The 11,945-nt window shown below is 42.6% G+C and overlaps 1 protein-coding gene across 4 annotated transcripts in view; it reads left to right on the forward strand.

Annotated features, from left to right (window-relative positions):
- Positions 1 to 9,191, forward strand: part of SHQ1 (SHQ1, H/ACA ribonucleoprotein assembly factor) — a 101,554-nt gene extending 92,363 nt beyond the window's left edge. Inside the window, exons 12-13 of one of the 4 annotated variants that reach the window (XM_044451766.1) lie at positions 5,602 to 5,745; positions 7,815 to 9,191. In XM_044451766.1, the coding sequence (XP_044307701.1) occupies positions 5,602 to 5,745; positions 7,815 to 8,472 (802 nt within the window). In that variant the 3' untranslated portion in view covers positions 8,473 to 9,191. The remainder of the gene's footprint in view (positions 1 to 5,601; positions 5,746 to 7,814) is intronic. The other 3 variants (XR_006416749.1, XM_044451767.1, XM_044451768.1) reach the window with 3 other exon arrangements.
- The last annotated feature ends 2,754 nt before the right edge of the window (positions 9,192 to 11,945 follow it).

An 11,945-nucleotide genomic window follows, 5' to 3' on the forward strand; every position in this document is an offset into this window, starting at 1 on the left:
GATAGCCAGGAAGAACAAAAAAGAACTGAAGCACCTCAGTAGTAGGGAGTATAGAGCAAGGCAGGCCACACATTCAGTCTTTGCTTCATTCAGAGGTCTGAGCCAGCCTCGATGTGGAAGAGCCAGGAGAAGCCCCAGGAATGTATGTCCAGTTTCCTGACTTAATCCAGGTTTAGCTGTGGTCAGCATGTGGCTTGCAGTCTGCCAAGCTGCTGGTGAATAGTTGAGAAAATGCCAGAAGCCATTTTCTTTCTTTCTGCTTCTAAATGTTCCCTGCTTGATGAATGGAGAGGCTTTCCCAGTTTGGGAGACCCCAAAGCAGAGTGCGAGGAAGCTGATCCCTTCCCGTCCTGATCCATGCTACTGGGTCAGGCCTTTCTTCCTTCTTCCAGAGCTGTGTGGTCAGGACTAACGTGGAGCAGCATCAGTCTTCAAGAGGTCAAGGCAATGCACATCAGAGTTTGTGGGTGGAACTGCGTGTTACAAAATACACTGGGCTATTGCTGGAAAGGGCTGTCCTGTGCAGAGTTCCTCCCCATTCCCGTGTAGCGACATCTGGTTCGGCTTGCCCTGTGCCTTTACCAGGCGGTGTGCCTCCCTGCCCGCCCCTGGCAATCAATAATGCAGAGTGGGAACAGGAAAGATACATTGTAAAACCAGTGTGGGAAAAATTGTGCTGAAAATTATGAAGGAGGAGAGGAGAACTCTACATGGGACCGCAGTTTCCAATAGCAGTTTTTTGTAAAATAAGACTCTGGAATTGCTGGTTTTCTGAGTGCTTGTCCCATCAGAATACTTGTATTTTGCTTTGTTTGGAGGTTGTGGGAGCACTGCCCTCTAGGCACTACGCTTTTCTATCTCTTTGCTATTGTGGCTTTTCAGGTGTTGCCTGACTTAACCATGAAGAGCTAATTGTGGCTAAGGTACAGGGTGTCACTTCCACAAATAGGAGAGTTCTGTCCATCTGTGAGGACTGTGATCCAAAGGACACTTGCCCTGCTAGAAAGCAAGATTAGTTAATTCTCCTCCCCTGCACCTCCAGGGCCACATCCCATAATGTTCTGCAGAGTGGAAACAGGCTTTTTGAGCACAAAAAGTGCGGCTGTGGATCAGAGGAATGAATGCATAAAGAGCACCTCTTTTTGCTTCCTCTACCAAGTGAGTCCTCTGGTGACATTCACACAGAGCTGGATCCAGGCCATTCTGTTTTGAGTGATGATGTACAAATATAAATAGACACACTGAAAGAAATCAAAGCAAGGTTTTGAAAGGTATAAGACACTTTCTGATACATGGGATATTGGAGGAGGACTGTAAAATTTCTTTCTTTGTTACCTATCATCTGTGAAATATCAGTTTCCCACTCCCTTACCCAGACCCTTCCATGAACTTACGATTTCTTAATGGCCATGGAGACATGAACTTGCTGTCTCAAACACTTTTTTCATAATATAGCAGTCTTTAATGATAAATGTGCAGGCTTTTCAGGATATAAGTTTGTCTGTCAGTCTGCAATCGAACAAAATGTATTTGTATCTCAAAGGAATCTGGGTTTTGGAACTTCTGTCTAGAAAGAAATGAAATAAATCATCAGGAAAAGGGCAGAATTGCTTAGCTTGGGAATAATGCTAGTCTTCTTCAAAAGAATAGAGTATGCACTGCTCAAGAGAGACAGTGGAGAATTATAGGGTTAGTTATGATGGAGAGAGAAAATTTCTCCAGAGGGAACAGCTACAGGATGGTGAAAGTGGGAGTGGACGAAGGAGGGAGGACAGAAACTGAGAATGTGGGTGCTAGGAGAAGCAGGATATGAATCCTTTTAGTGAGAAAATTACTTTTAAGTTTGATAAATTCAGGGGGAAAGAAGTGGCACAATTAGAGCTGAAGATTTGCCTGCAAGGGGATGAACGTATTTCTGTTTTTCTGGTAAAGGAAAGCTTTCTTTTAGTGTGTTCTTTGCCTGGGGAATGCATTTTCTTGGAAGGTAATTCCAGCACCAAGAGCATTGGGAAACTTGTTCTGACAAGGCTTTCAGCCCAAGAGCAGAACTGTCTTTGTCAGAATGCTTCCTCCAGCCACTTGGCTCTGTGTCTGTGCTGCTGCAAAGGAACCGTCCTTTTGCCAGGGAAAGAGATGTGTCAGGGATGATCAGGTGACAGGAAGTTCTGTTGTTTCCTGGGTAGACTACATGATGTGCCACCACTTCTGATACGGCACAGGACTGCTTTTCAGCCCAACCGGAAAACAAGCAATTGCTTTCAAATCTATGAAAAGAGAGGACATCATCTTTCTTTGAATGAATAATACATGTGTCTGGCTTCATGCCAGATCTGTGAACTCTTTGGAAGTTTTGAGAAGTGTGAAGTTTGCTGATGTGGATCATAGCCAAGCATAGGTAATATGCATTCTGATAATGAGTGCTCATCTTTTGAAAATGAAGTTTCTGTGTGCACCCTGGAGTTTGCACCCTCTCAGGCTTACTGTATATACTGGTGTAAAAGACAAGGTCGCTATATTGGGCTGCTTTTCTGGTGTTTGTCATGTCGGGTGTATAATATGACCCCCAATTTTTTGCTTTGCTATTTTTGGTTTCAAGGGGCTTCTAATATGCCAATATATACAGGTATTTGTCAGCCAGAGGCTTCTGGACTCTCGTGACATCAAGTTACTCTAATAGGAACATTACCTCTCCGATTTCACTCAAGCTCACATTTGTCTTGTATACACCTGGCCTCATATGTGTGTGATCATGTGTGTGTCTAGAGAAAGCTTTGTAACGTGATGTGATAGCTTTTTCTTGACCCTAAACCATGGATTGCTGCAAAATAAGAAAATACAATGCTTGGTCTGTCTGTCTGTCCATCTGTCTATACATACATACATACATACATACATACATACATACATACATACATACATACCACCCTTAGCTAAAGCTTTTGGAGCCGTTTAGGAGGGCAATGGCAGCCCGCAAGGGGGCTGGCTGGGGTCGTTTGGGGAGGACAGCTGATGCCAGTGCAGCAGTTGCAGGGGGAGGTGGAGCTCCTGAGAGGGAGGAGACCCGTGTGGGCAGCACCGTGCCTCTCCACAGACAGCCGCAAGGGGAGCTCCCCCCGTCCTGGCCACTGCTGCAGCCGGCCTGGAATGGTGCTCCATCCCCAGCAAGGGCGGGAGGGGGCCTGCGGCCGTGCACAAGGCTCACAGCACAAGGCAGCACATCCCCAGAGCAGGCCTGCCAGGTTTTGTTTTAAGCTAAAGGTTCCTCAAAATGCAAAAGAGGTCATTGTAAGGCAGCTAGAAGGTTTGATGTTACTGAGAAGATGGTTTGAGGTTGAAGGAAGAATGAAGACAAACTAAGGGAAGTATAAGATGACCCCCAATTTTTCTTTGCTGTTTTTGGTTTCAAGAGTTGCCTTATATACCGATATATATGGTAAATACTCAGTGCTCCACTTTTTATACTAGGCAATGGCGATGGGAACCAGAACTAAGCCTTTTCTCTTAACTGTGTGGCAGTGCAGTCTAGACTCTTCTGTACGGGAAAATCCTAAAGCAGCAACAACAGAACTATGGTACCTACATGGGGAATACACTGATACATTTTCTTTATCTGGGCCAGTTCCTAAAAGAAACGTGTAGTGATCCTTAAGTGAATGTTTACACTTCCAACAAATATCCTGTAATTGCACTATGTTAGGCACCTATTAATCTGATGGGGCTTCCATACTCAGAAAGTTCTTTATATTAATCTGCCTTTAAAATGCTAAACAACTTGTGACACACACCCTTTGAGATCATTGGCTTCTCTTTGTCCTATGATTATTTTGATACTCTTCTGAAAGTAGTAAGTCAGTAGTGTCTGTGTGCCAGGGACATTCAGTGAGGATGTGTGAAACCTCTTCCTCTTGATGGTGGGCATGTCGTGAGTGCAGCCGGCTGGTGCCGGAGGTCAGACTAGATGGCCCAGGAGACCCCTTCTGACTCGCTCTGTTTCTATGTTTCTGTGTATCCCAATCTCAATAAGCAATGATGACATTTTTCCTTGACTAAGAGGTTCAGTTCACACATGCCAAGCAATGCTTTGCTGCTACTGGAGCAAGTCTTCTGCATGTGTTCTTTCCCCGCTCTTCGGGTGTTCCAAGTAATTACTCTGAAGTTGTAGGAAACCTGTTCTTTGCTAAGAGCTGAACAAACCAACTATGCTTTGGCAGACCTGGTTTACAATCCTATTTTAAAGGGAAAGCCAAAACCATAGTTTGCCAATTTGAATGTTGGGAAATAAAGTGTTGCGAAGGGCAGAGGAGAAAAAGGTGTGTAAGCACAAAGCCCCAAGCCATATAAGATGCTTCTAGGGTTGCTTTGCTGATCCGAGAGAGAGACTCTACCATAAAGCTTACTATAGCCCACCTCTAGGTAACACATAAACAGATAGCAACAGATAGATGGAATAAAGTAAATTATTCCATATTGTAGGTTCAGAGAAAGTTATGGGGCACAGCTATGATTGACTGAAACACATGCTTGGAACAAAAAGGGAATCAAAAGCATTTTAGTCAAACTTCTGTGGTAAAGCAAGCTGATTACCCTTCAGCATCACAGGAATGCAGCCCCAGCATAGGTGCATTGCAAAAGAATGTTGGATTTCTTCTTTCAGGGCGTGTGTCCGTTTCTTTGAATTGTGCACTGTAGGTTTCCAGACCATTGGCATCTTTTTAATACCTTCTACAGGTACCTAATGGTTCAGAAGGAATGTTTCTGTACATAAATGGGATATGAGTTAAATCCTTGTGGTTGAGTCATATAAAAACAACAGCCAACTACCATGGGACAAAAACTGGAAGATGTCAGCTGCCCTGGTATGCACAATAAAGCTGTGAGCATAGCAAAAAATGCCTGCAGTGTTTGCAGAGTAAATTCATTCTTTTTACCAGAAGTACTTTTTTTTTTACAAAGAAGTGAACAAAAAAGCAATATAGGCGCATGAAATATGGAGCAGGAGCTGGAGAGAAAGGGGAAGAAAGGGAAACCAGGTATAAATAGCAGACGTACATCCTGTTTTTTTGCAGTAGGGTTTTGTCTAAGACTATCAATCAACTTTTCACCACTTCCTGCAACAGCAGGTCTGCTATAAATCCTGCCGTAACTGACTGGGTTTCATTTCCTCTGCCAAACCCTGCTAACCTGCGAGGCATGACACAATGACACCAGAGCGAGCAGCTGATAATGTAATACACAATTCCTGTGAGGCGAAAGTTAAAGTGCTTGTTCTCTCAGTTGAATGATTTTAAAGATCTTTATATTCTAGTTCCCAGGGGGGATAATTACTCAGTATAACACACAGAGCATTTTTTTAGTCTCCTAAAGGAATTTTATTTAAAAGCGTATGGAAAGGATAGGGACAATGGGGTTGTTTTTTTTTAACACTCTCACCCCTTTCTAAATTGCGTTGGTTCCAGAAAGCTATGCAACATCTAAAAAACGTGTCCCAGCGGAATGTTGTATTTCAACCCCAATTATTGGACTATTCAGGGAAAGATGGTAGCTCAGCTGAGCAGCACATCTATGAGGTGCCGGTTCAAATCTTTCTGCTCTGACTTACAGAAGCGGAGGCAGCAGGGCGAAGACACCATGGTACCTGAAATCCTGGAAAGCTACCATGAGATGGCTTTGCCTGTCCTCAACAGCTGAATGGGCTGGTCTGAACTTGCATAAGGCAGATCTTTATGCTCTGAAAAGTCCAAAATGGTAATTCAGTTTAAAAGCATGCAAACGGTATATGTATGCTTCCTAACTTTTATGTTCTTTATATGTTAACAATTTATTAATGTTCAATCTAAAATTTGACCAAAACAAAACTACATCTAAAATGGAAATATATAAAATTAAGCATACAATTAAAATTAGAATAATTCTTTAAAATACTGTACCCATCATTACCAGGATCAAAGGATGCATGTTACAGATTTTTTTTTTAAAAGCCTCATTCAAACAATGGATGCTTCCTAACTTTTAAGGAAATGACACAGACACACAAGCTTACAGTGAAGTATCCTTTAATCCAAGTGTTGTAGATTAGTTACCATGCCATGGTTAATTAGCTGCTGAAGCCATAAATTATTGTACTTAATAATTCCCATTAATTTCTAATTGAACAAGCAAGCTGCCCTTCATTTGAGGAAGGGAGTTGATGAGAAGGAGCTGTTTCTTTCACACATCGGCTCATGTATGCGGCTCATCACACACAAATGTGCCATTTGTTCAGTGCTGCAGATCTCCTGACATGGGAGGAAGCTGATCATGGAAGGCCATGTACTTTCTTCCTGAATCTGTTGGATAGGCGACCGTTCCGTTTTATTCTAAATTGAACAGCTGTTGCATTTGTTTGTTTATAAGGGGGCCTTTTAGGAGAAGCCCTAGTATTTTTGCTCAGAATAATAGTAAATGCATGTTTAAAAGCCACTGTGACCAAAAGTAAACAGGGAAGAAATGGAGTGGGGGTTCATGAAAGACCAAGTGTTCTCAAAAATGCAGGTATCATTGGCCCAGTGCTCCTTTAGAGGCACTTGAATGGCACTGAGCACACTAGAGAACATGGTGGTCTACCCTTCAGGAGTGCTGAAGAGGTTTCATTGGAAATGCAACTGGCCAATACAATATTTAGTTCTGTACACCCTTTGGATTCCATTCCACCTCCTTTTTTCTCCATGTTCCTTTGGTTTCTCCAAACCCTTAAACAGCCACATTTGTCATTGAGTTACTGCTTTTACCCAGCAATGACCATTGGCACAGCTTATTAGGCAAAACAGCCAGGACACGGTGTGGTACAGAAGGGTTCCAGACACCGGCCTGGGCATGAGGAGGACCTCGCCCATCATTGCTTGAGCAATTCAGGCTTATCTTGGTGTTATTAGCAAACGTGGCCACCTCCCTGTTCAGCCCTAACTTAAGCTTCTTGATGAACCAGTTGCAAAGCACAACTCCCAAGGCAGATCCTTATGGGGGACCTGCTCTGTACATCCCTCCATTGTGAGAACTGCCCACTTGTTCTTCTCTGTGCTTCCTGTTGTGTAGTCAGTTGCCCATCCTCAGAGGATCGTTCCGTCAGAGGAGCCCCACACACTCTTCTCCGCTGCCCAGCTGATCAGCCTTCTGCCTGATAGCAGCAGCTGATACTGGAGACAGGGACACACACCTATACAGTATCTTGTTTGAGATAACTGAGGAGGGTGGAGGGGCTGTAACCTCCCTTACTATGATCCTGACGCAGCTAAGACCACCATTTCTGCAGCAGACTTGCCAAAAACCTCTCAGTGGTTAAGAAAAAAGCACTAACCTTCTCTTTCTGTGTTCCCAGTCACTGGGGCAGGAGGGTACTTTTCCTTGCTGATGGTTTATGTGGCTATGAGTGTGGAGGAATGTATCTCTGTGAGTGTATGAGAAGAGGGAAGGGTGTGTGTGTACAGGTGGCTCCACCTGTCCTGACTCACTCACCTCCAACCCAGCCTGTCAACTGGTATGATTCTCCACCTGGAAAAGATTGTCCAGCACTTTCTTATCCCATGGCTTAGTAGCTCAGTCTTAGTAGCTCAGGAATTAATTAAAAAACAGAAGCGCAAGTGGAGCACACAATCAATTTGTGGATATTCTGGAAGTTTGGATAATCTTGGGTGGATATCCTCATCATGACTTAGTTATACATTTGTCCTCCTTAAAGTTGGTTGGTTGAAACATCAAAGCACTTGTGTTAGTCCAGCAAAGTATATTAACATCTCTTGTGTGTTCTGTCTCCCCACCACCCCCTTTTTGTCAAAAAGGTCAAAGAAATTAGCAGCCCTTGCCGAATGTGTGCAGAAAGCCAAGCTGAGTAAGGCTGAATTGGGTTTTGAACTAGACGAGCTGGAAGCAGCGGCGCTTCTTGTTCAAGAGGAAGAAAAGGAGTTAAAAGCCACTGGCGCAGACGTTTCTCAGCAGCAGCTGCCTCCCTCCGAAGGCGAGGCGAGTGACTCTGAAGACTCAAGCAGCACTTCATCATATGAGACAGGAGACTCGGATTCAGATGAACAAGAGTCCTCAGCCAGTGAAGATGGGAAAATAAATCCTTTGCAAAGCACACTCCAAGAGGAGAGGACAGCCCCGCTTATTGACTGTAATGGATTAAGGCGAGACACAGGCACTTTGACGTTAGATGTTAGTAATGAAAAATCAAAGGCGTCTGCACAATCTACATCTGTTCCCGGGAAACTGATTGAGGAATTAGGAAAGCAAATGCAGACTGCAATTAGGCTTACGGAGCAGCCTGAAGGTTTGCCTTCTGCGAATGGTGGCGGTGGCACTTCAGAAGAGATGGGAACAAGCTGCCTCACTCAGCCGCAAGGACCTTCACCAGATCCTCACGAAAAGAGATGTTTCCTGGAGGTGACTCCAGAGCCCTCCACCCTTCTTTTTCTTGGCACAACAAGTGAAGCTCCTTAAGTCATTGTAAATGGGGTAGGCGGGGGTGGGGGGATTGATTTTGAGAGACTTTTTGTTAGGGTTCATTTTATCACTCAGATGTCACTTGAGCAAATAATAAATGGAGACAGGCAATTAAAAATTTTGACTTTCCATCTTTCTTTGCATTTACAATCAAGAGACTTTGTGAAAGATGGTAGACAAAATTTAATCGAATCTCACTTGGTATGTCACTGTTCTACTGTAAAATAGTCAAATATTGGTGCCTATATATCAGAAGTGTCTGTAATCTTGAGTTATATGTTGAAGTGGCATCATTTATCACAGAGTATAATCAAACTTTGGTAAAGGTTGCTGGTTTATATTCTGTAATTGCTTACTCAGAATGTTTATATTTAAATGTCTCTGGTTTTAAATGCCAATTTGCTTCTCAGCTTCTGAAATGTCACTGTGCATTATGGTTCTGTTTGTTACTTTTAGAGGTATCCAGTGTACCTACTAGGTCTTTTAGACTCCAGGCACTGGTGTCCAGTAATACCAGTTATCTAAAATATGCAGTGCTTGTGCAAGCAGATCCAGTGTCTTTTTTACTTGGAGCTAAATCCTAATGTGTTCTGTGAGCTCTCAGCCTGGTAGGGATGGGGAGGAATCCAGTTAGCATTTTAAGGAGAACTTACCTAATTCATGCTTCTCAAACCTAATACCTGAACCAAAATAAAAGTCATCCTTTTATAATCACAGATCTGAATGTTGGCATGCTGTTCTATCAGAAATGCATAAATAGAGGGAATATTTTAAAAGTATCATATTAGGGAAATCTGCATGCAAAAATTCATATATTTGTCAAAATCGCACACACAAAAATGTGGTTATTGGAAGGAGCAACCATGAAAGTGCATCTGAACGTCCTTGTTGACTTTTAAAAAATAGCTGCAAACTGATGTGGATGGAGTAAAGTTAAACTGGGAAGAATTTGAAATTGGCAAGCTTAAATTAACAGGTTTGTCCATCCCTGTGGTCAGGTAAGTGCATGGGCTAGCATCAACCTTGTTTGTAAAATATGGCTGTGCTTGGGGAGATGTAAATGGAATGGTGAAAACACAGTTTTGCTACAAGCAGGAATCTAGAATTTTGTGTTATCAGATTCTAACTATGCTGCTAGCATGTGGCTGAGATGGAAGAAAGGTGGGTTAGTGGTTAGAGTACAGGTGCATAAAACAGGAAAGCTCATTTAGGTGGCTCACCAAACGATGCACCATAATTCAACAACACAGCTCATTCTATAGGAATTTTTCTGTCTTTTAAACTGTACCTGGCTGCTAAATTAGCTTAGTCTCATTTCTTACTAGTTAAGCATTATATGTTAGCAGTAGGCAGTGCAAGTTGGGTGTCTAATTTAACATCCTAAACATTTTGCAGAATACTTCTATTTTTAAAAGAAAAATCTAATGTGTTTCTACCATGGTTAGCTGAGACATACTAAGCTATGCAGACAGTGCAATGGACAGAAACATTTCTTAAAGTACCCAATCTGGAAATAAAAATGGGAATAGATAATATAGACAACCAAAGCATTGTGATACTTATGGTACAAGAGATAAAGTGCCCCATTTTTCACTCTTGCTCCTGCATTTTGTGCCTGGCACTGAGGAGGAAGCGTGCTTCTCTCTTCTCTGAACAGCTGTCTCTCTCTCTCTCTCTCTCTCTCTCTCTCTCTCTCTCTCTCTCTCTCTGGAGACTGAAAACTTCTCTATGAGTGAAATCAGTCTCTTTTCTGTGTGTCCAGAGCATTCTGTGTGTCTTTCCTCTTATGGAGGGAAAATTTTTACTTCTGACTTTGATTTTAGTCTGACTTTGTCTAGCATATTTAGAGCTTGCCCTTTCCACTTCTGCTTTCCTCCTTTCTATTCCAATACTCAAAGAAAATTTGGCTTTCTCTTTAAGTGTTAGCAATAGATAAAACTTGTGAGAGCTCCCATGTAGTTGTATCCATCACTAAAGTGAAGGATGAACTGAGCTATGCTTTGAATGTGATGCAAGACTGCTTTCAAAAATGGAATCCTATATTGAGGGAATTTCCCCACAGTAATTAGTATTTAATCGCTTTTTAATGAGCTCTTGTCAGTAGCCCAGAGAGCTTTAGCTATTGGGCAGTATAGAAATGTAGTAGCAGCAGCAGCAGCAGCAGCCATAGCCACACATAAACCTGTACTGTGATGTCACATGCATTTCTCAAATCCTGCCAATGGCACAGGGCTGTGAAGATGTCACAACACAGGTAATTGCACCTAAGCATTCTGGGAAGCAGGGGACTTCCACCTAAGATTCAGTTTCCAGTGCCATTCCCATAATGGCCACAGCATGTATTTCTGCCTTCTGAGGTCATCAAGAAAGAAGAGATGATTCATGATTCTAAGTGCTAAGCCAATTCAGTATGCCACATTTGTCCAGTCTCATTCTTGGAGGTCTTTGAGCCTGCTCTTCTTGCACCAAGCATTTGAACTATCTGGCTTTTTGCATCTACCCTGTCATAGCTCTGGTCTGTTAGACCATTTTTTTATGTGCCAGATTAACATGCAAGAGAGTCTGGCTATGCTGTTTTCACCGGTAAAAGCCAACAGGGGAATGACAAACCTGTACAAAATTGGTGGTTGCAGAATTAAAGTGCAGATGGTAGGGTAGATGCTGTTAACTATTATGTATGTACGTATTTATTTTTTAAAAAACTTTTATATTATAGATAGATAGATAGATAGATAGATAGATACTGTTCTTTAACAAAAGCTCTCACTAGCCAACATAGCCCCACTATTCTGGTGCACCAAGATTTAAGAAAGATGCAGAATAATTGGAAAGGGTTCAGAGGAGAGCAACAAAAATAATCCAGGGTTTGGAAACACTGCCCTATGAGGAGAGACTGAGAGAATTGGGCATGTTCACTTGAGAAAACTGAGGGGGGACATGGTATCCCTCTGTAAGTACCTCAAAGGCTGTCACCAAGGGGAAGGTCAAGATCTCTTCTCACTGATACCAGAGTGTAAGACACGGAATAACCAATTCAAGCTGTGATAACTCAGATTCAGGCTAGATATCAGGAAATGATTCCTCACTGTCAGAGCAATACGACAGTGGAACCAGCTGCCTAGAGAGGTGGTGGGCTCTCCTCCACTAGAGACGTTCAAAAAGAAACTGGACAGCCATCTGAGTGGGATGGTGTAAATTGGTGTCCTGCAACAGCAGGGGGTTGGTCCCCTTTCAACTCTACTATTCTGTGATTCTATTTTGCCTGTTGCTGTTGGAAAGTACTCTCCTTCCTGTCATCATCAAACTTGCAAACAGGAGTGGGAAACTTGTAGGCAAACATCTAGAATGCCACAATTTCCATAATCCCATATTATTGGCTATAATGGCTAGGTCCACAAGTTGCCTACCCCTTTTCTAGAGTAAACTTTATTTTATTAGTTAGGGTGCATTGTATTTTAGAACACTCCTAT

Source organism: Varanus komodoensis, unplaced genomic scaffold (assembly GCF_004798865.1).
Source record: "Varanus komodoensis strain SLA01 unplaced genomic scaffold, ASM479886v1 scaffold6_4, whole genome shotgun sequence".
NCBI lineage: Eukaryota > Metazoa > Chordata > Lepidosauria > Squamata > Varanidae > Varanus > Varanus komodoensis.